Genomic DNA, 24276 nt, shown 5'->3' on the forward strand with positions numbered 1-24276 from the left:
GTATTATGTCTTGTTAATACATTAGGGACAGTATGTTGTCTTGTTAATACATTAGGTAGAGTATGTTGTATTGTTAATACATTAGGGACAGTATGTTGTCTTGTTAATACATTAGGGACAGTATGTTGTATTGTTAATACATTAGGGACAGTATGTTGTCTTGTTAATACATTAGGGACAGTATGTTGTCTTGTTAATACATTAGGGACAGTATGTTGTCTTGTTATACATAGGGACAGTATGTTGTCTTGTTAATACATTAGGGACAGTATGTTAATACATTAGGGACAGTATGTTGTCTTGTTAATACATTAGGGACAGTATGTTGTCTTGTTAATACATTAGGGACAGTATGTTGTCTTGTTAATACATTAGGGACAGTATGTTAATACATTAGGGACAGTATGTTGTATTGTTAATACATTAGGGACAGTATGGTTGTATTGTTAATACGTTAGGGACAGTATGTTGTCTTGTTAATACATTAGGGACAGTATGTTGTCTTGTTAATACGTTAGGGGACTGTATGTTGTCTTGTTAATACATTAGGGACAGTATGTTGTCTTGTTAATACATTAGGGACAAGTATGTTGTCTTGTTAATACGTTAGGGACAGTATTTGTCTTGTTAATACATTAGGGACAGTATGTTAACACATTAGGGACTGTATGTTGTCTTGTTAATACATTAGGGACAGTATGTTGTCTTGTTAATACATTAGGGACTGTATGTTGTCTTGTTAATACATTAGGGACAGTATGTTGTATTGTTAATACATTAGGGACAGTATGTTGTATTGTTAATACGTTAGGGACAGTATGTTGTATTGTTAATACATTAGGGACAGTATGTTGTATTGTTAATACGTTAGGGACAGTATGTTGTATTGTTAATACGTTAGGGACAGTATGTTGTCTTGTTAATACATTATGGACAGTATGTGTCTTGTTAATACATTAGGACAGTATGTTGTATTGTTAATACATTAGGGACAGTATGTTGTCTTGTTAATACATTAGGGACAGTATGTTATCTTGTTAATACATTAGGGACATTATGTTGTATTGTTAATACATTATGGACAGTATGTTAATACATTAGGGACTGTATGTTGTCTTGTTAATACATTAGGGACAGTATGTTGTATTGTTAATACATTAGGGACTGTATGTTGTCTTGTTAATACATTAGGGACAGTATGTTGTCTTGTTAATACATTAGGGACTTTATGTTGTCTTGTTAATACATTAGGACAGTATGTTGTATTGTTAATACATTAGGGACAGTATGTTGTCTTGTTAATACATTAGGACAGTATGTTGTCTTGTTAATACATTAGGGACAGTATGTTGTCTTGTTAATACATTAGGGACAGTATGTTGTCTTGTTAATATATTAGGGACAGTATGTTGTCTTGTTAATACATTAGGGACAGTATGTTGTCTTGTTAATATATTAGGGACAGTATGTTGTCTTGTTAATACATTAGGGACAGTATGTTGTCTTGTTAATACATTAGGGGACAGTATGTTAATACATTAGGGACAGTATGTTGTCTTGTTAATACATTAGGGACAGTATGTTGTCTTGTTAATACGTTAGAGACAGTATGTTGTCTTGTTAATACATTAGGGACAGTATGTTGTCTTGTTAATACATTAGGACAGTATGTTGTATTGTTAATACGTTAGGGACAGTATGTTGTCTTGTTAATACATTAGGGACAGTATGTTGTCTTGTTAATACATTAGGGACAGTATGTTGTCTTGTTAATACATTAGGGACAGTATGTTGTCTTGTTAATACGTTAGGGACTGTATGTTGTCTTGTTAATACATTAGGGACAGTATGTTGTCTTGTTAATACATTAGGGACAGTATGTTGTCTTGTTAATACGTTAGGGACAGTATGTTGTCTTGTTAATACATTAGGGACAGTATGTTAACACATTAGGGACTGTATGTTGTCTTGTTAATACATTAGGGACAGTATGTTGTCTTGTTAATACATTAGGGACTGTATGTTGTCTTGTTAATACATTAGGGACTGTATGTTGTATTGTTAATACATTAGGGACAGTATGTTGTCTTGTTAATACATTAGGGACAGTATGTTGTCTTGTTAATACATTAGGGACAGTATTATGTCTTGTTAATACATTAGGGACAGTATGTTGTCTTGTTAATACATTAGGTAGAGTATGTTGTATTGTTAATACATTAGGGACAGTATGTTGTCTTGTTAATACATTAGGGACAGTATGTTGTATTGTTAATACATTAGGGACAGTATGTTGTCTTGTTAATACATTAGGGACAGTATGTTGTCTTGTTAATACATTAGGGACAGTATGTTGTCTTGTTAATACATTAGGGACAGTATGTTGTCTTGTTAATACATTAGGGACAGTATGTTAATACATTAGGGACAGTATGTTGTCTTGTTAATACATTAGGGACAGTATGTTGTCTTGTTAATACATTAGGGACAGTATGTTGTCTTGTTAATACATTAGGGACAGTATGTTAATACATTAGGGACAGTATGTTGTATTGTTAATACATTAGGGACAGTATGTTGTATTGTTAATACGTTAGGGACAGTATGTTGTCTTGTTAATACATTAGGGACAGTATGTTGTCTTGTTAATACGTTAGGGACTGTATGTTGTCTTGTTAATACATTAGGGACAGTATGTTGTCTTGTTAATACATTAGGGACAGTATGTTGTCTTGTTAATACGTTAGGGACAGTATGTTGTCTTGTTAATACATTAGGGACAGTATGTTAACACATTAGGGACTGTATGTTGTCTTGTTAATACATTAGGGACAGTATGTTGTCTTGTTAATACATTAGGGACTGTATGTTGTCTTGTTAATACATTAGGGACTGTATGTTGTATTGTTAATACATTAGGGACAGTATGTTGTATTGTTAATACGTTAGGGACAGTATGTTGTATTGTTAATACATTAGGGACAGTATGTTGTATTGTTAATACGTTAGGGACAGTATGTTGTATTGTTAATACGTTAGGGACAGTATGTTGTCTTGTTAATACATTATGGACAGTATGTTGTCTTGTTAATACATTAGGGACAGTATGTTGTATTGTTAATACATTAGGGACAGTATGTTGTCTTGTTAATACATTAGGGACAGTATGTTATCTTGTTAATACATTAGGGACATTATGTTGATGTTAATACATTATGACAGTATGTTAATACATTAGGGACTGTATGTTGTCTTGTTAATACATTAGGGACAGTATGTTGTATTGTTAATACATTAGGGACTGTATGTTGTCTTGTTAATACATTAGGGACAGTATGTTGTCTTGTTAATACATTAGGGACTTTATGTTGTCTTGTTAATAAGGACAGTATGTTTGTATTGTTAATACATTAGGGACCGTATGTTGTCTTGTTAATACATTAGGGACAGTATGTTTCTTGTTAATACTACAGAGGACAGTATGTTGTCTTGTTAATACATTAGGGACAGTATGTTGTCTTGTTAATATATTAGGGACAGTATGTTGTCTTGTTAATACATTAGGGACAGTATGTTGTCTTGTTAATATATTAGGGACAGTATGTTGTCTTGTTAATACATTAGGGACAGTATGTTGTCTTGTTAATACATTAGGGACAGTATGTTAATACATTAGGGACAGTATGTTGTCTTGTTAATACATTAGGGACAGTATGTTGTCTTGTTAATACGTTAGAGACAGTATGTTGTCTTGTTAATACATTAGGGACAGTATGTTGTCTTGTTAATACATTAGGGACAGTATGTTGTATTGTTAATACGTTAGGGACAGTATGTTGTCTTGTTAATACATTAGGGACAGTATGTTGTCTTGTTAATACATTAGGGACAGTATGTTGTCTTGTTAATACATTAGGGACAGTATGTTAATACATTAGGGACTGTATGTTGTCTTGTTAATACATTAGGACAGTATGTTGTATTGTTAATACGTTAGGGACAGTATGTTGTCTTGTTAATACATTAGGACAGTATGTTGTCTTGTTAATACATTTAGGGACAGTATGTTGTCTTGTTAATACATTAGGGACAGTATGTTGTATTGTTAATACGTTAGGACAGTATGTGTATTGTTAATACATAGGGCAGTATGTTGTCTTGTTAATACATTAGGGACAGTATGTTGTATTTTAATACATTAGTGAGCAGTATGTTGTATTGTTAATACGTTAGGGACAGTATGTTTGTCTTGTTAATACATTAGGGACAGTATGTTAATACATTAGGGACTGTATGTTGTCTTGTTACATTAGGGACTGTATGTTGTCTTGTAATACATTAGGGACAGTATGTTAATACATTAGGGACAGTATGTTGTATTGTTAATACATTAGGGACAGTATGTTGTCTTGTTAATACATTAGGGACAGTATGTTGTCTTGTTATACATTAGGGACTGTATGTTGTCTTGTTATACATTAGGGACAGAATGTTGTATTGTTAATACGTTAGGGACAGTATGTTGTATTGTTAATACTTAGGGACAGTATGTTGTATGTTAATACATTAGGGACAGTATGTTGTATTGTTAACACGTTAGGGACAGTATGTTGTATTGGTTAATACATTAGGGGACAGTATGTTAATACATTAGGGACAGTATGTTGTCTTGTTAATACATTAAGGACAGTATGTTGTATTGTTAATACATTAGGGACAGTATGTTGTATTGTTAGATACGTTAGGGACAGTATGTTGTCTTGTTAATACATTAGGGACAGTATGTAATACATTAGGGACCGGTATGTTGTCTTGTAATAAATTAGGACAGTATGTTGTATTGTTAATACGTTAGGGACAGTATGGTGTCTTGTTAATACATTAGGGGACAGTATGTTGTCTTGTTAATACATTAGGGACAGTATGTTGTCTTGTTAATACATTAGGGACAGTATGTTGTATTGTTAATACGTTAGGGACAGTATGTTGTCTTGTTAATACATTAGGCACAGTATGTTGTATTGTTAATACGTTTAGGGACAGTATGTTGTATTGTTAATACATTAGGGACCCGTATGTTGTATTGTTAATACATTAGGGACAGTATGTTGTATTGTTAATACGTTAGGGACAGTATGTTGTATTGTTAATACATTAGGGACAGTATGTTGTATTGTTAACACGTTAGGGACAGTATGTTGTCTTGTTAATACATTAGGGACAGTAGTTGTATTGTTATACATTAGGGACAGTATGTGTATTGTTAATACATTAGGGACAGTATGTTTGTATTGTTAATACATTAGGGACAGTATGTTGTATTGTTAATACATTAGGGACAGTATGTTGTCTTGTTAATACATTAGGGACAGTATGTTGTATTGTTAATACATTAGGGACAGTATGTTAATACATTAGGGACAGTATGTTGTCTTGTTATTATACGTTAGGGACAGTATGTTGTCTTGTTAATACCATTAGGGACAGTATGTTAATACATTAGGGACAGTATGTTGTATTGTTAATACATTAGGGACAGTATGTTGTCTTGTTACTACATTAGGGACAGTATGTTGTATTGTTAATACATTAGGGACAGTATGTTGTCTTGTTAACACGTTAGGGACAGTATGTTGTATTGTTAAAACATTAGGGACAGTATGTTGTCTTGTTAATACATTAGGGACAGTATGTTTGTCTTGTTAATACATTAGGGACAGTATGTTGTCTTGTTATACATTAGGGACAGTATGTTGTATTGTTAATACGTTAGGGACAGTATGTTGTCTTGTTAATACATTAGGGACAGTATGTTGTCTTGTTAATACATTAGGGACAGTATGTTGTCTTGTTAATATTAGGGACAGTATAATTATTGTTATACCTTAGGGACAGTATGTTGTATTGTTAATACGTTAGGGCAGTATGTTGTCTTGTTAATACATTAGGACAGTATGTTGTCTTGTTAATACATTAGGGACAGTATGTTGTCTTGTTAATCATAGGGACAGTATGTTGTCTTGTTAATACATTAGGGACAGTATGTTGTATTGTTAATATATTAGGGACAGTATGTTAATCATTAGGACAGTATGTTGTCTTGTTAATACATTAGGGACAGTTGTATTGTACATTAGGGACAGTATGTTGTCTTGTTAATACATTAGGGACAGTATGTTTTCTTGTAATACATTGGGACAGTATGTTGTATTGTTAATACATTAGGGACAGTATGTTGTCTTGTTAATACATTAGGGAGCAGTATGTTGTCTTGTTAATACATTAGGGGACAGTATGTTGTCTTGTTAATACATTAGGGAGCAGTATGTTGTATTGTTAATACATTAGGGACAGTATGTTGTCTTGTTAATACATTAGGGACAGTATGTTGTATTGCTAATACATTAGGGACAGTATGTTGTCTTGTTAATACATTAGGGACAGTATGTTGTCTTGTTAATACATGAGGGACAGTATGTTGTCTTATATAATACATTAGGGACAGTATGTTGTCTTGTTAATACATTAGGGACAGTATGTTGTCTGTTAATACATTAGGGACAGTAGGTTGTCTTGTTAATACATTAGGGACAGTATGTTGTCCTTGTTAATACATTAGGGACAGTTATGGTCCTTTGTTAATACATTAGGGACAGTATGTTGTCTTGTTAATACATTAGGGACAGTATGTTATTGTTACATTAAGGGACAGTAGGTTGTTAATACATTAGGGACAGTATGTTGTATTGTTAATACATAGGGACAGTATGTTGTCTTGTTAATACATTAGGACAGTATGTTGTCTTGTTAATACATTAGGGACAGTATGTTGTCTTGTTTAATACATTAGGACAGTATGTTGTCTTGTTAATACATTAGGGAACAGTATGTGTCTTGTTAATACATTAGGGACAGTATGTTGTCTTGTTAATACATTAGGGACCTAGTATGTGTCTTGTTAATACATTAGGGACAGTATGTTGTCTTGTTAATACATTAGGGACAGTATGTTAATACATTAGGGGACAGTATGTTGTATTGTTAATACATTAGGGACAGTATGTTGTATTGTTAATACGTAGGGACAGTATGTTGTCTTGTTAATACATTAGGGACAGTATGTTGTCTTGTTAATACGTTAGGGACTGTATGTTGTCTTGTTAATACATTAGGGGACGTAGGTTGTCTTGTTAATACATTAGGGACAGTATGTTGTCTTGTTAATCGTAGGGGACAGTATGTTGTCTTGTTAATACATTAGGGACAGTATGTTAACACATTAGGGACTGTATGTGTCTTGTTAATACATTAGGGACAGTATGTTGTCTTGTTAATACATTAGGGACTGTATGTTGTCTTGTTAATACATTAGGGACTGTATGTTGTATTGTTAATACATTAGGGACAGTATGTTGTATTGTTAATACGTTAGGGACAGTATGTTGTATTGTTAATACATTAGGGACAGTATGTTGTATTGTTAATACGTTAGGGACAGTATGTTGTATTGTTAATACGTTAGGGACAGTATGTTGTCTTGTTAATACATTATGGACAGTATGTTGTCTTGTTAATACATTAGGACAGTATGTTGTATTGTTAATACATTAGGGACAGTATGTTGTCTTGTTAATACATTAGGGACAGTATGTTATCTTGTTAATACATTAGGGACATTATGTTGTATTGTTAATACATTATGGACAGTATGTTAATACATTAGGGACTGTATGTTGTCTTGTTAATACATTAGGGACAGTATGTTGTATTGTTAATACATTAGGGACTGTATGTTGTCTTGTTAATACATTAGGGACAGTATGTTGTCTTGTTAATACATTAGGGACTTTATGTTGTCTTGTTAATACATTAGGACAGTATGTTGTATTGTTAATACATTAGGGACAGTATGTTGTCTTGTTAATACATTAGGGACAGTATGTTGTCTTGTTAATACATTAGGGACAGTATGTTGTCTTGTTAATACATTAGGGACAGTATGTTGTCTTGTTAATATATTAGGGACAGTATGTTGTCATGTTAATACATTAGGGACAGTATGTTGTCTTGTTAATATATTAGGACAGTATGTTGTCTTGTTAATACATTAGGGACAGTATGTTGTCTTGTTAATACATTAGGGACAGTATGTTAATACATTAGGGACAGTATGTTGTCTTGTTAATACATTAGGGACAGTATGTTGTCTTGTTAATACGTTAGAGACAGTATGTTGTCTTGTTAATACATTAGGGACAGTATGTTGTCTTGTTAATACATTAGGGACAGTATGTTGTATTGTTAATACGTTAGGGACAGTATGTTGTCTTGTTAATACATTAGGGACAGTATGTTGTCTTGTTAATACATTAGGGACAGTATGTTGTCTTGTTAATACATTAGGGACAGTATGTTAATACATTAGGGACTGTATGTTGTCTTGTTAATACATTAGGACAGTATGTTGTATTGTTAATACGTTAGGGACAGTATGTTGTCTTGTTAATACATTAGGACAGTATGTTGTCTTGTTAATACATTAGGGACAGTATGTTGTCTTGTTAATACATTAGGGACAGTATGTTGTATTGTTAATACGTTAGGGACAGTATGTTGTATTGTTAATACATTAGGGACAGTATGTTGTCTTGTTAATACATTAGGGACAGTATGTTGTATTGTTAATACATTAGGGACAGTATGTTGTATTGTTAATACGTTAGGGACAGTATGTTGTCTTGTTAATACATTAGGGACAGTATGTTAATACATTAGGGACTGTATGTTGTCTTGTTAATACATTAGGGACTGTATGTTGTCTTGTTAATACATTAGGGACAGTATGTTAATACATTAGGGACAGTATGTTGTATTGTTAATACATTAGGGACAGTATGTTGTCTTGTTAATACATTAGGGACAGTATGTTGTCTTGTTAATACATTAGGGACTGTATGTTGTCTTGTTAATACATTAGGGACAGAATGTTGTATTGTTAATACGTTAGGGACAGTATGTTGTATTGTTAATACATTAGGGACAGTATGTTGTATTGTTAATACATTAGGGACAGTATGTTGTATTGTTAACACGTTAGGGACAGTATGTTGTATTGTTAATACATTAGGGACAGTATGTTAATACATTAGGGACAGTATGTTGTCTTGTTAATACATTAAGGACAGTATGTTGTATTGTTAATACATTAGGGACAGTATGTTGTATTGTTAATACGTTAGGGACAGTATGTTGTCTTGTTAATACATTAGGGACAGTATGTTAATACATTAGGGACTGTATGTTGTCTTGTTAATACATTAGGACAGTATGTTGTATTGTTAATACGTTAGGGACAGTATGTTGTCTTGTTAATACATTAGGACAGTATGTTGTCTTGTTAATACATTAGGGACAGTATGTTGTCTTGTTAATACATTAGGGACAGTATGTTGTATTGTTAATACGTTAGGGACAGTATGTTGTCTTGTTAATACATTAGGCACAGTATGTTGTATTGTTAATACGTTAGGGACAGTATGTTGTATTGTTAATACATTAGGGACAGTATGTTGTATTGTTAATACATTAGGGACAGTATGTTGTATTGTTAATACGTTAGGGACAGTATGTTGTATTGTTAATACATTAGGGACAGTATGTTGTATTGTTAACACGTTAGGGACAGTATGTTGTCTTGTTAATACATTAGGGACAGTATGTTGTATTGTTAATACATTAGGGACAGTATGTTGTATTGTTAATACATTAGGGACAGTATGTTGTATTGTTAATACATTAGGGACAGTATGTTGTATTGTTAATACATTAGGGACAGTATGTTGTCTTGTTAATACATTAGGGACAGTATGTTGTATTGTTAATACATTAGGGACAGTATGTTAATACATTAGGGACAGTATGTTGTCTTGTTAATACGTTAGGGACAGTATGTTGTCTTGTTAATACATTAGGGACAGTATGTTAATACATTAGGGACAGTATGTTGTATTGTTAATACATTAGGGACAGTATGTTGTCTTGTTAATACATTAGGGACAGTATGTTGTATTGTTAATACATTAGGGACAGTATGTTGTCTTGTTAACACGTTAGGGACAGTATGTTGTATTGTTAAAACATTAGGGACAGTATGTTGTCTTGTTAATACATTAGGGACAGTATGTTGTCTTGTTAATACATTAGGGACAGTATGTTGTCTTGTTAATACATTAGGGACAGTATGTTGTATTGTTAATACGTTAGGGACAGTATGTTGTCTTGTTAATACATTAGGGACAGTATGTTGTCTTGTTAATACATTAGGGACAGTATGTTGTCTTGTTAATACATTAGGGACAGTATAATGTATTGTTAATACATTAGGGACAGTATGTTGTATTGTTAATACGTTAGGGACAGTATGTTGTCTTGTTAATACATTAGGGACAGTATGTTGTCTTGTTAATACATTAGGGACAGTATGTTGTCTTGTTAATACATTAGGGACAGTATGTTGTCTTGTTAATACATTAGGGACAGTATGTTGTATTGTTAATATATTAGGGACAGTATGTTAATACATTAGGGACAGTATGTTGTCTTGTTAATACATTAGGGACAGTATGTTGTATTGTTAATACATTAGGGACAGTATGTTGTCTTGTTAATACATTAGGGACAGTATGTTGTCTTGTTAATACATTAGGGACAGTATGTTGTATTGTTAATACATTAGGGACAGTATGTTGTCTTGTTAATACATTAGGGACAGTATGTTGTCTTGTTAATACATTAGGGACAGTATGTTGTCTTGTTAATACATTAGGTAGAGTATGTTGTATTGTTAATACATTAGGGACAGTATGTTGTCTTGTTAATACATTAGGGACAGTATGTTGTATTGCTAATACATTAGGGACAGTATGTTGTCTTGTTAATACATTAGGGACAGTATGTTGTCTTGTTAATACATTAGGGACAGTATGTTGTCTTGTTAATACATTAGGGACAGTATGTTGTCTTGTTAATACATTAGGGACAGTATGTTAATACATTAGGGACAGTATGTTGTCTTGTTAATACATTAGGGACAGTATGTTGTCTTGTTAATACATTAGGGACAGTATGTTGTCTTGTTAATACATTAGGGACAGTATGTTAATACATTAGGGACAGTATGTTGTATTGTTAATACATTAGGGACAGTATGTTGTATTGTTAATACGTTAGGGACAGTATGTTGTCTTGTTAATACATTAGGGACAGTATGTTGTCTTGTTAATACGTTAGGGACTGTATGTTGTCTTGTTAATACATTAGGGACAGTATGTTGTCTTGTTAATACATTAGGGACAGTATGTTGTCTTGTTAATACGTTAGGGACAGTATGTTGTCTTGTTAATACATTAGGGACAGTATGTTAACACATTAGGGACTGTATGTTGTCTTGTTAATACATTAGGGACAGTATGTTGTCTTGTTAATACATTAGGGACTGTATGTTGTCTTGTTAATACATTAGGGACTGTATGTTGTATTGTTAATACATTAGGGACAGTATGTTGTATTGTTAATACGTTAGGGACAGTATGTTGTATTGTTAATACATTAGGGACAGTATGTTGTATTGTTAATACGTTAGGGACAGTATGTTGTATTGTTAATACGTTAGGGACAGTATGTTGTCTTGTTAATACATTAGGGACAGTATGTTGTCTTGTTAATACATTAGGACAGTATGTTGTATTGTTAATACATTAGGGACAGTATGTTGTCTTGTTAATACATTAGGGACAGTATGTTGTCTTGGTAATACATTAGGGACATTATGTTGTATTGTTAATACATTAGGGACAGTATGTTAATACATTAGGGACTGTATGTTGTCTTGTTAATACATTAGGGACAGTATGTTGTATTGTTAATACATTAGGGACTGTATGTTGTCTTGTTAATACATTAGGGACAGTATGTTGTCTTGTTAATACATTAGTGACTGTATGTTATCTTGTTAATACATTAGGACAGTATGTTGTATTGTCAATACATTAGGGACAGTATGTTGTCTTGTTAATACATTAGGGACAGTATGTTGTCTTGTTAATACATTAGGGACAGTATGTTGTCTTGTTAATACATTAGGGACAGTATGTTGTCTTGTTAATATATTAGGGACAGTATGTTGTCTTGTTAATACATTAGGGACAGTATGTTGTCTTGTTAATATATTAGGGACAGTATGTTGTCTTGTTAATACATTAGGGACAGTATGTTGTCTTGTTAATACATTAGGGACAGTATGTTAATACATTAGGGACAGTATGTTGTCTTGTTAATACATTAGGGACAGTATGTTGTCTTGTTAATACGTTAGAGACAGTATGTTGTCTTGTTAATACATTAGGGACAGTATGTTGTCTTGTTAATACATTAGGGACAGTATGTTGTATTGTTAATACGTTAGGGACAGTATGTTGTCTTGTTAATACATTAGGGACAGTATGTTGTCTTGTTAATACATTAGGGACAGTATGTTGTCTTGTTAATACATTAGGGACAGTATGTTAATACATTAGGGACTGTATGTTGTCTTTTTAATACATTAGGACAGTATGTTGTATTGTTAATACGTTAGGGACAGTATGTTGTCTTGTTAATACATTAGGACAGTATGTTGTCTTGTTAATACATTAGGGACAGTATGTTGTCTTGTTAATACATTAGGGACAGTATGTTGTATTGTTAATACGTTAGGGACAGTATGTTGTATTGTTAATACATTAGGGACAGTATGTTGTCTTGTTAATACATTAGGGACAGTATGTTGTATTGTTAATACATTAGGGACAGTATGTTGTATTGTTAATACGTTAGGGACAGTATGTTGTCTTGTTAATACATTAGGGACAGTATGTTAATACATTAGGGACTGTATGTTGTCTTGTTAATACATTAGGGACAGTATGTTGTATTGTTAATACATTAGGGACAGTATGTTAATACATTAGGGACAGTATGTTGTATTGTTAATACATTAGGGACAGTATGTTGTCTTGTTAATACATTAGGGACAGTATGTTGTCTTGTTAATACATTAGGGACTGTATGTTGTCTTGTTAATACATTAGGGACAGTATGTTGTATTGTTAATACGTTAGGGACAGTATGTTGTATTGTTAATACATTAGGGACAGTATGTTGTATTGTTAATACATTAGGGACAGTATGTTGTATTGTTAACACGTTAGGGACAGTATGTTGTATTGTTAATACATTAGGGACAGTATGTTAATACATTAGGGACAGTATGTTGTCTTGTTAATACATTAGGGACAGTATGTTGTATTGTTAATACATTAGGGACAGTATGTTGTATTGTTAATACGTTAGGGACAGTATGTTGTCTTGTTAATACATTAGGGACTGTATGTTGTCTTGTTAATACGTTAGGGACAGTATGTTGTCTTGTTAACACATTAGGGACAGTATGTTGTATTGTTAATACATTAGGGACAGTATGTTGTCTTGTTAATACATTAGGGACAGTATGTTGTCTTGTTAATACATTAGGGACAGTATGTTGTCTTGTTAATACATTAGGGACAGTATGTTGTATTGTTAATATGTTAGGGACAGTATGTTGTATTGTTAATACATTAGGGACAGTATGTTGTATTGTTAATACATTAGGGACAGTATGTTGTATTGTTAATACGTTAGGGACAGTATGTTGTATTGTTAATACATTAGGGACAGTATGTTGTATTGTTAACACGTTAGGGACAGTATGTTGTCTTGTTAATACATTAGGGACAGTATGTTGTATTGTTAATACATTAGGGACAGTATGTTGTATTGTTAATACATTAGGGACAGTATGTTGTATTGTTAATACATTAGGGACAGTATGTTGTATTGTTAATACATTAGGGACAGTATGTTGTCTTGTTAATACATTAGGGACAGTATGTTGTATTGTTAATACATTAGGGACAGTATGTTAATACATTAGGGACAGTATGTTGTCTTGTTAATACGTTAGGGACAGTATGTTGTCTTCTATAACCTTGGGTCTTTAGGCAAGACAAATTAGCTGGACACACAATTACCCCGTTAATGATTAGCCTTTCTGAACAAGGGACATTTCTTTCAATTGTAGCGCCTCACGCCTAGCAACTCTGGTCTAGGAGGCAATTTCGTAATTGGCCTTTCGCATTTTTTAAGTGATTGTTTTTTTCCTTTGACCTGAGGAAGTTCACTGACTTAAACATCAAACGTGTTGCGGTACTGCGTCTGCCTGAGTAATGTGTAACTGAGCGGTGGGGCTCCCAGTACCACTGTTCAGAGGGACATACAGCATGGTGGTGTCAGGTGTGCATGTTAATATGCACCTCACTAGGCCTCTCGGGGTCAAACCTTTTAGATTTCTTGTGTCATTTTTGTCAGGAATGTTCTTAATGGCTTCCTGACTGTAATTAGTTTGAAGTCGTCAGTCTGTCCAGCAGTGTGTAGTATGAGACAGACAGCAGCAGCAGCTCCTCAAATCCCTCAAACATTCTGAAGAGCGGCCTTCTGCTGCTCCTGTCCCTCAGACTGCTAGGTGGTGTTGAAACGCTGTCCCAAACCACTGATACAGAGTCAGATCACTTATTGTCCCGCTAACGGTTACAATTAGGACTGGGGTAAGGGGAATCTGATCCTAGATCTGTGCTTACGAGCAGGACAGAGGCTCTGTACCATTTACTAGCCCATGTGCCATTTACCTTCCTAGGTGAGACATGCCTGCGGTCCCCTCCCTTAAAGACAGCAGCGTCCTGGGTCCTATCGACCCTGTGTGCCCGCACGCTGCCAGGCTACGCGTCACCAACAGCAATGGGCATGCCAATGGATCCTCCAAGATCAGAGACAAGCTAGAGGTGGAGGACGTGACTGGAACCATCCAGGCGGTGGGGGAGAGGAAGTGGATCCGTCCCGACCTGCCCAGCCGGTGCACCTGGAGACTGGGGGGCAACCACGCCGACTCCCCCCACACCCATCCTCAACAGTAAGACTGCTAAACATTAACCCTCAACAGTAAGACTTGTAACCCTAAACATTAACCCTCAACAGTAAGACTGGTAACCCTCAACAGTAAGACTGGTAACCCTAAACATTAACCCTCAACAGTAAGACTGGTAACCCTAACCCTCAACAGTAAGACTGGTAACCCTCAACAGTAAGACTGGTAACCCTCAACAGTAAGACTGGTAACCCTCAACAGTAAGACTGGTAACCCTAAACATTAACCCTCAACAGTAAGACTGGTAACCCTCAACAGTAAGACTGGTAACCCTAAAAATTAACCCTCAACAGTAAGACTGGTAACCCTAACCCTCAACAGTAAGACAGGTAACCCTCAACAGTAAGACTGGTAACCCTCAACAGTAAGACTGGTAACCCTAACCCTCAACAGTAAGACTGGTAACCCTCAACAGTAAGACTGGTAACCCTCAACAGTAAGACTGGTAACCCTCAACAGTAAGACAGGTAACCCTCAACAGTAAGACTGGTAACCCTCAACAGTAAGACTGGTAACCCTCAACAGTAAGACAGGTAACCCTCAACAGTAAAACTGGTAACCCTCAATAGTAAGACTGGTAACCCTCAATAGTAAGACTGGTAACCCTCAATAGTAAAACTGGTAACCCTCAATAGTAAGACTTGTAACCCTCAACAGTAAGACTGGTAATCCTCAACAGTAAGACTGGTAACCCTCAACAGTAAGACAGTTAACCCTCAACAGTAAGACTGGTAATCCTCAACAGTAAGACTGGTAACCCTCAACAGTAAGACAGGTAACCCTCAACAGTAAGACAGGTAACCCTCAACAGTAAGACTGGTAACCCTCAATAGTAAGACAGGTAACCCTCAACAGTAAGACTGGTAACCCTCAATAGTAAGACTGGTAACCCTCAATAGTAAGACTGGTAACCCTCAACAGTAAGACTGGTAACCCTCAACAGTAAGACTGGTAACCCTCAATAGTAAGACTGGTAACCCTCAACAGTAAGACTGGTAATCCTAACCCTCAACAGTAAGACTGGTAATCCTAACCCTCAACAGTAAGACTGGTAACCCTCAACAGTAAGACTGGTAACCCTCAACAGTAAGACTGGTAACCCTCAACAGTAAGACCGGTAACCCTCAACAGTAAGACTGGTAACCCTAACCCTCAACAGTAAGACTGGTAACCCTCAACAGTAAGACTGGTAAGACTGGTAACCCTCAACAGTAAGACTGGTAACCCTCAACAGTAAGACTGGTAACCCTCAACAGTAAGACTGGTAACCCTCAATAGTAAGACTGGTAACCCTCAACAGTAAAACTGGTAACCCTCAACAGTAAAACTGGTAACCCTCAATAGTAAGACTGGTAACCCTCAACAGTAAGACTGGTAACCCTCAACAGTAAGACAGGTAACCCTCAATAGTAAGACTGGTAACCCTCAATAGTAAGACTGGTAACCCTCAACAGTAAGACTGGTAACCCTCAACAGTAAGACTGGTAACCCTCAACAGTAAAACTGGTAACCCTCAATAGTAAGACTGGTAACCCTCAACAGTAAAACTGGTAACCCTCAACAGTAAGACTGGTAACCCTCAACAGTAAGACTGGTAACCCTCAACTGTAAGACTGGTTACCCTCAACAGTAAGACTGGTAACCCTCAACAGTAAGACAGGTAACCCTCAACAGTAAGACAGGTAACCCTCAACAGTAAGACAGGTAACCCTCAACAGTAAGACTGGTAACCCTCAACAGTAAGACTGGTAACCCTCAACAGTAAGACTGGTAACCCTAAACATTAACCCTCAACAGTAAGACTGGTAACCCTCAACAGTAAGACTGGTAACCCTCAACAGTAAGACTGGTAACCCTCAACAGTAAGACTGGTAACCCTAAACATTAACCCTCAACAGTAAGACTGGTAACCCTCAACAGTAAGACTGGTAACCCTCAACAGTAAAACTGGTAACCCTCAACAGTAAGACTGGTAACCCTAAACATTAACCCTCAACAGTAAGACTGGTAACCCTCAATAGTAAGACTGGTAACCCTAAACATTAACCCTCAACAGTAAGACTGGTAACCCTCAATAGTAAGACTGGTAACCCTCAACAGTAAAACTGGTAACCCTCAACAGTAAGACTGGTAACCCTCAACTGTAAGACTGGTTACCCTCAACAGTAAGACTGGTAACCCTCAACAGTAAGACTGGTAACCCTCAACAGTAAGACAGGTAACCCTCAACAGTAAGACAGGTAACCCTCAACAGTAAGACAGGTAACCCTCAACAGTAAGACTGGTAACCCTCAACAGTAAGACTGGTAACCCTCAACAGTAAGACTGGTAACCCTAAACATTAACCCTCAACAGTAAGACTGGTAACCCTCAACAGTAAGACTGATAACCCTCAACAGTAAGACTGGTAACCCTCAACAGTAAGACTGGTAACCCTAAACATTAACCCTCAACAGTAAGACTGGTAACCCTCAACAGTAAGACTGGTAACCCTCAACAGTAAGACTGGTAACCCTCAACAGTAAGACTGGTAACCCTAAAAATTAACCCTCAACAGTAAGACTGGTAACCCTAACCCTCAACAGTAAGACAGGTAACCCTCAACAGTAAGACTGGTAACCCTCAACAGTAAGACTGGTAACCCTAACCCTCAACAGTAAGACTGGTAACCCTCAACAGTAAGACTGGTAACCCTCAACAGTAAGACTGGTAACCCTCAACAGTAAGACAGGTAACCCTCAACAGTAAGACTGGTAACCCTCAACAGTAAGACTGGTAACCCTCAACAGTAAGACAGGTAACCCTCAACAGTAAAACTGGTAACCCTCAATAGTAAGACTGGTAACCCTCAATAGTAAGACTGGTAACCCTCAATAGTAAAACTGGTAACCCTCAATAGTAAGACTTGTAACCCTCAACAGTAAGACTGGTAATCCTCAACAGTAAGACTGGTAACCCTCAACAGTAAGACAGGTAACCCTCAACAGTAAGACTGGTAATCCTCAACAGTAAGACTGGTAACCCTCAACAGTAAGACAGGTAACCCTCAACAGTAAGACAGGTAACCCTCAACAGTAAGACTGGTAACCCTCAATAGTAAGACAGGTAACCCTCAACAGTAAGACTGGTAACCCTCAATAGTAAGACTGGTAACCCTCAATAGTAAGACTGGTAACCCTCAACAGTAAGACTGGTAACCCTCAACAGTAAGACTGGTAACCCTCAATAGTAAGACTGGTAACCCTCAACAGTAAGACTGGTAATCCTAACCCTCAACAGTAAGACTGGTAATCCTAACCCTCAACAGTAAGACTGGTAACCCTCAACAGTAAGACTGGTAACCCTCAACAGTAAGACTGGTAACCCTCAACAGTAAGACCGGTAACCCTCAACAGTAAGACTGGTAACCCTAACCCTCAACAGTAAGACTGGTAACCCTCAACAGTAAGACTGGTAAGACTGGTAACCCTCAACAGTAAGACTGGTAACCCTCAACAGTAAGACTGGTAACCCTCAACAGTAAGACTGGTAACCCTCAATAGTAAGACTGGTAACCCTCAACAGTAAAACTGGTAACCCTCAACAGTAAAACTGGTAACCCTCAATAGTAAGACTGGTAACCCTCAACAGTAAGACTGGTAACCCTCAACAGTAAGACAGGTAACCCTCAATAGTAAGACTGGTAACCCTCAATAGTAAGACTGGTAACCCTCAACAGTAAGACTGGTAACCCTCAACAGTAAGACTGGTAACCCTCAACAGTAAAACTGGTAACCCTCAATAGTAAGACTGGTAACCCTCAACAGTAAAACTGGTAACCCTCAACAGTAAGACTGGTAACCCTCAACAGTAAGACTGGTAACCCTCAACTGTAAGACTGGTTACCCTCAACAGTAAGACTGGTAACCCTCAACAGTAAGACTGGTAACCCTCAACAGTAAGACAGGTAACCCTCAACAGTAAGACAGGTAACCCTCAACAGTAAGACAGGTAACCCTCAACAGTAAGACTGGTAACCCTCAACAGTAAGACTGGTAACCCTCAACAGTAAGACTGGTAACCCTAACCCTAACAGTAAGACTGGTAACCCTCAACAGTAAGACTGGTAACCCTCAACAGTAAGACTGGTAACCCTAAACATTAACCCTCAACAGTAAGACTGGTAACCCTCAACAGTAAGACTGGTAACCCTCAACAGTAAAACTGGTAACCCTCAACAGTAAGACTGGTAACCCTAAACATTAACCCTCAACAGTAAGACTGGTAACCCTCAATAGTAAGACTGGTAACCCTAAACATTAACCCTCAACAGTAAGACTGGTAACCCTCAATAGTAAGACTGGTAACCCTCAACAGTAAAACTGGTAACCCTCAACAGTAAGACTGGTAACCCTCAACAGTAAGACTGGTAACCCTCAACTGTAAGACTGGTTACCCTCAACAGTAAGACTGGTAACCCTCAACAGTAAGACTGGTAACCCTCAACAGTAAGACAGGTAACCCTCAACAGTAAGACAGGTAACCCTCAACAGTAAGACAGGTAACCCTCAACAGTAAGACTGGTAACCCTCAACAGTAAGACTGGTAACCCTCAACAGTAAGACTGGTAACCCTAAACATTAACCCTCAACAGTAAGACTGGTAACCCTCAACAGTAAGACTGGTAACCCTCAACAGTAAGACTGGTAACCCTAAACATTAACCCTCAACAGTAAGACTGGTAACCCTCAACAGTAAGACAGGTAACCCTCAACAGTAAGACAGGTAACCCTCAACAGTAAGACTGGTAACCCTCAACAGTAAGACAGGTAACCCTTAACAGTAAGACAGGTAACCCTCAACAGTAAGACTGGTAACCCTCAACAGTAAGACTGGTAACCTTTTATGTTATTCCTTCCACCTGTCTCCTTCTCTACTCATTTCCACTTTGTTCTATTATTCATATTTTAGTCAGATTCATTTAATGTGGTATGAGCATTGATCATTCATCAACGTCAATGAGTTAGTCAGTGACATCTAAACTCCCTTCTTCCAGGACCAAAGCTCCTAAAATCCTCCCCGACATCCTCCGGAGGATCGGTGACACCCCGCTGGTGCGCATGAACAAGATCCCCAAGACCTTCGGCCTCAAGTGTGAAATCTGTGAGTTTATCAGGGAGTCTTTTCTCAGAACCCTTTTGAGATGAATGGAGAAACCTTAACTTGCTACATGGGTGCAAAAGTTTCCCTCTCAATGTTTCAGCCTTGTTTGTCCACTTTTCTCACGGAGAGTTACCAATTTATCTGTGCCACCATGATAAAACCTTTCCTTCACCCATTTATTCGTGCCACCATGATATAACCTGTCCTTGAACGTTGCATTATCTGCCAGTTAGACATAGTCCAGAGAATACTGTTCAGACAGTATTCAAGGCTGTCTTCCCCCTCCATGTCTCTTTCTGTTGAGGCAGACATAGAACACAGGCAGTCAAAACCTTTTTCATTGGTCGGCTTAAGAAGTCATGTGAATTGGATTTACTTTGGGGCGTCTGTGTTCAGCTGACTTCTTGTTGAATTCTTCATGCTTGACTCCATAATCCCATTTGGGATTTATTGACAGTTATATTGTATCCAATGTAACAGTTTAATTATATTGTTGGCTTCGGACTTTTGCACAGCAAATGGCTCCACTTGTGTTTCATACATTTTATGGTACAATGGAATAGCTCCAAAAGTGCAAACTCTAAACTAAATGAAATGAACATGTTTGACCCAGGTCTGGTTACATTATCAGATGTTTTCAGACAAGGTGGTATTTCAATTCAGAATTAAAAACATTTTTGTGTGTGTGTGTCTGTGTGTGTGTGTGTGTGTGTGTGGGTGTGTGTGTGTGTCTGTGTGTGTGTGTGTGTGTGTGTGTGTGTGTGTGTGTGTGTGTGTGTGTGTGTGTGTGTGTGTGATCCAGTGTGATAATCCAGTGTGTACCATTCTGTTTTGTCTCTGTGCAGTGGCCAAGTGTGAGTACTTCAACGCGGGCGGCAGTGTGAAGGATAGGATCAGTCTGCGTATGGTGGAGGATGCAGAGAGGGCAGGACATCTCAAACCAGGAGACACCATCATAGAGCCCACCTCAGGGAATACAGGTAACTGTGTGTTACCTCAGTAAATGAAATACAGGTAACTGTGTGTTACCTCAGTAAATGAATAGGAATGTCTCATTAGTAGTAGATTCACTGATTAATACCTGTGTGTGTGTGTGTGTGTGTGTGTGTGTGTGTGTGTGTGTGTGTGTGTGTGTGTGTGTGTGTGTGTGTGTGTGTGTGTGTGTGTGTGTGTGTGTGTGTGTGTGTGTGACAGGTATCGGTCTGGCCCTGGCTGCAGCTGTGAAGGGTTACCGCTGTATCATTGTCATGCCTGAGAAGATGAGCATGGAGAAGGTAAGACTGCTGTATGCTGCCTCATCAATCTCCCCTCTGGGAATTTGACAGGACTTATTTGATTGTGAAATCTGCACAAATGATCATGAAAACGCTGCCTGTCTGTGTTTGCATGCACCCAGGTGGATGTTTTGAGAGCCCTGGGCGCAGAGATCGTCCGTACGCCCACCAGCGCTCGTTTCGATTCACCAGAGTCTCACGTGGGCGTGGCTTGGCGTCTGAAGAACGAGATCCCCAACTCTCACATCCTGGACCAGTACCGTAACCCTAGTAACCCCCTGGCCCACTATGACACCACAGCAGAGGAGATACTGGAGCAGTGTGATGGTGAGACAGACTTCCTCTCGGCTCCCTCCCTCTATTCCTCCCTCTCTTGTTCTCTCTTTCCTTCTCTCTTGTCTTGCTGGCATTCTCTCTCTCTCTCTCTCTCTCTCTCTCTCTCTCTCTCTCTCTCTCTCTCTCTCTCTCTCTCTCGCTCTCTCTCTCTCTCTCTCTTAAAATACTGTGATTGAAGAAAAATTGTTGAGAGATGAAGTTATTTAGAAATGTAAGTTCATTATTTCTACACACTTTCTACCTGGTTTAGGTTCAGACTGGAGTATTTTTTTCATAGAATAAGTAATAAAAAAAATATATAAAAAACCCTTCTTTTTTTTACTCAGACACCCGCGACCCATTCAAAACCTCGTCGTCATCCACTAGCTGAGAATCGCTGTTATACAAGTGTGTGTGTCTGAATAAGGTTTAACTGGTGGTTTTGGTCAACAGCAAAGCATTGTCTGAGCAGTTGTGTGGGCTTGTAGCCCTCACATATGAGCTGACCTGAACCCTCCACATCTGTGACCTGGCAGGGAAAGTGGACATGCTGGTGGCAAGCGCTGGCACAGGCGGCACCATCACTGGCATTGCCCGCAAACTGAAGGAGAGGTGCCCCAACATCAAGGTGAGTGAGCTCTGTCCACCTGGAATCAATTCCCATCCCCAGGTGCCATCTGACTAGGGTTGGGGACAGTTCAATTTAAATTCCTATTCAAGTATGGAAAGATCCGTACAAATAGAATCAGTCTCAACGTGGATCTTCACATTCACTACTTCAACATGACTGAATAGAAACGGTTCTGGTTCTGATCAGAGGCTATGGCTGTCCTTACTGGGTGTTAACTTGTGTCTGGCGTGGTGTGGGGTTCTGTCTGGTGTGGTTCTGTCTGGTCTGGTGTGGTTCTGTCTGGTGTGGTTCTGTCTGGTCTGGTGTGGGGTTCTGTCTGGTGTGGTTCTGTCGGGTCTGGTGTGGTTTTGTCTGGTCTGGTGTGGTTCTGTCTGGTGTGGTTCTGTCTGGTCTGGTGTGGTTCTGTCTGGTATGGTGTGGTTCTGTCTGGTGTGGTTCTGTCTGGTCTGGTGTGGTTCTGTCTGGTCTGGTGTGGTGTGGTTCTGTCTGGTCTGGTGTGGTTCTGTCTGGTCTGGTGTGGTTCTGTCTGGTGTGGTTCTGTCTGGTCTGGTGTGGTTCTGTCTGATGTGGTTCTGTCTGGTCTGGTGTGGTTCTGTCGGGTCTGGTGTGGTTCTGTCTGTGTGTGTGGTCAGATCATCGGTGTGGACCCTGAAGGCTCCATCCTGGCTGAACCAGAGGAGTTGAACAAGACAGACAAGACCCAGTACGAGGTGGAGGGCATCGGATACGACTTCATCCCCACTGTACTGGACAGATCAGTGAGTCAGATACACACACACACACTCGCACGCACGCACACACACACACACACACCACACACCACACACCACACACACACACACACACACACACACACACACACACACACCACACACCCACCACCCACCCACACACACACACACACAGCACGCACGCACGCACGCACGCACGCACGCACGCACGCACGCACACACACACACACACACACACACACACACACACACACACACACACACTACCTCATCAGTGTGTGTCTACCTGTAGGTGGTGGATAGCTGGTACAAGTCTAACGATGAGGAGTCCTTCAACATGTCCCGTATGCTGGTCAGAGACGAGGGCTTGCTGTGTGGTACGTTAGTCACCGTTCTGTCTCTCTGTCATTCATCTCACTGTCACCAGTGTGGACTCTATGGCCGTGTTCTCCAGGGACTGGGATATCTGCACATTCCCACTTCACTAAAGACCACCTAGAAAGCCACCTATATCATGTTCTGATTTGTGGGTTGACCTGCCCACGAGTCATCATGCCAACCAGTGTGCCCGTCTCTTGTCCCCTGTGCCAGGTGGCAGCTCGGGCACGGCCATGGCAGCGGCGGTGAGGGTGGCCAAGGACCTGAAGGAGGGCCAGCGATGTGTGGTCATCCTGCCAGACTCCATCCGCAACTACATGTGAGGAACCAGGGTCTAGAATATACTGTTATATTATGACTGTAATATACTGTAGTCCTATAGTGAATCTAATGATCTGTCTATGTTTAGCTTAGCCTGACCCCTTGTGGCCATGTCTGAATATTGCAGCTGTTGCCTCGTGGTTATCACTGATTCATGACCCCCTCTTTAATCTGAACCATTAACACCTGTTCCTAGTGGATGAAGTAACCAACAAACCTTCTCTTTAATCTGAACCATTAACAGCTGTTCCTAGTGGATGAAGTAACTAACAACCCTTCTCTTTAATCTGAACCATTAACAGCTGTTCCTAGTGGATGAAGTAACTAACAACCCTTCTCTTTAATCTGAACCATTAACAGCTGTTCCTAGAGGATGAAGTAACCAACAACCCTTCTCTTTAATCTGAACCATTAACAGCTGTTCCT

General features: G+C 38.2%; 1 protein-coding gene across 3 annotated transcripts in view; it reads left to right on the plus strand.

Moving 5' to 3' along the window:
* The window catches only part of LOC115180906 (cystathionine beta-synthase), a 41283-nt gene that overhangs the window by 9473 nt on the left and 7534 nt on the right, over nt 1-24276 (plus strand). Inside the window, exons 2-10 of one of the 3 annotated variants that reach the window (XM_029743065.1) lie at nt 14771-15043; nt 20094-20200; nt 21046-21180; nt 21395-21474; nt 21597-21801; nt 22326-22417; nt 23053-23178; nt 23444-23528; nt 23743-23848. In XM_029743065.1, the coding sequence (XP_029598925.1) occupies nt 14778-15043; nt 20094-20200; nt 21046-21180; nt 21395-21474; nt 21597-21801; nt 22326-22417; nt 23053-23178; nt 23444-23528; nt 23743-23848 (1202 nt within the window). In that variant the 5' untranslated portion in view covers nt 14771-14777. Of the gene's footprint in view, nt 1-14770; nt 15044-19708; nt 19713-20093; nt 20201-21045; nt 21181-21394; nt 21475-21596; nt 21802-22325; nt 22418-23052; nt 23179-23443; nt 23529-23742; nt 23849-24276 lie in introns of those variants that run through there. The other 2 variants (XM_029743064.1, XM_029743066.1) reach the window with 2 other exon arrangements.

The sequence above is a fragment of the Salmo trutta genome, unplaced genomic scaffold, assembly GCF_901001165.1.
Source record: "Salmo trutta unplaced genomic scaffold, fSalTru1.1, whole genome shotgun sequence".
In the NCBI taxonomy this organism is placed as follows: domain Eukaryota; kingdom Metazoa; phylum Chordata; class Actinopteri; order Salmoniformes; family Salmonidae; genus Salmo; species Salmo trutta.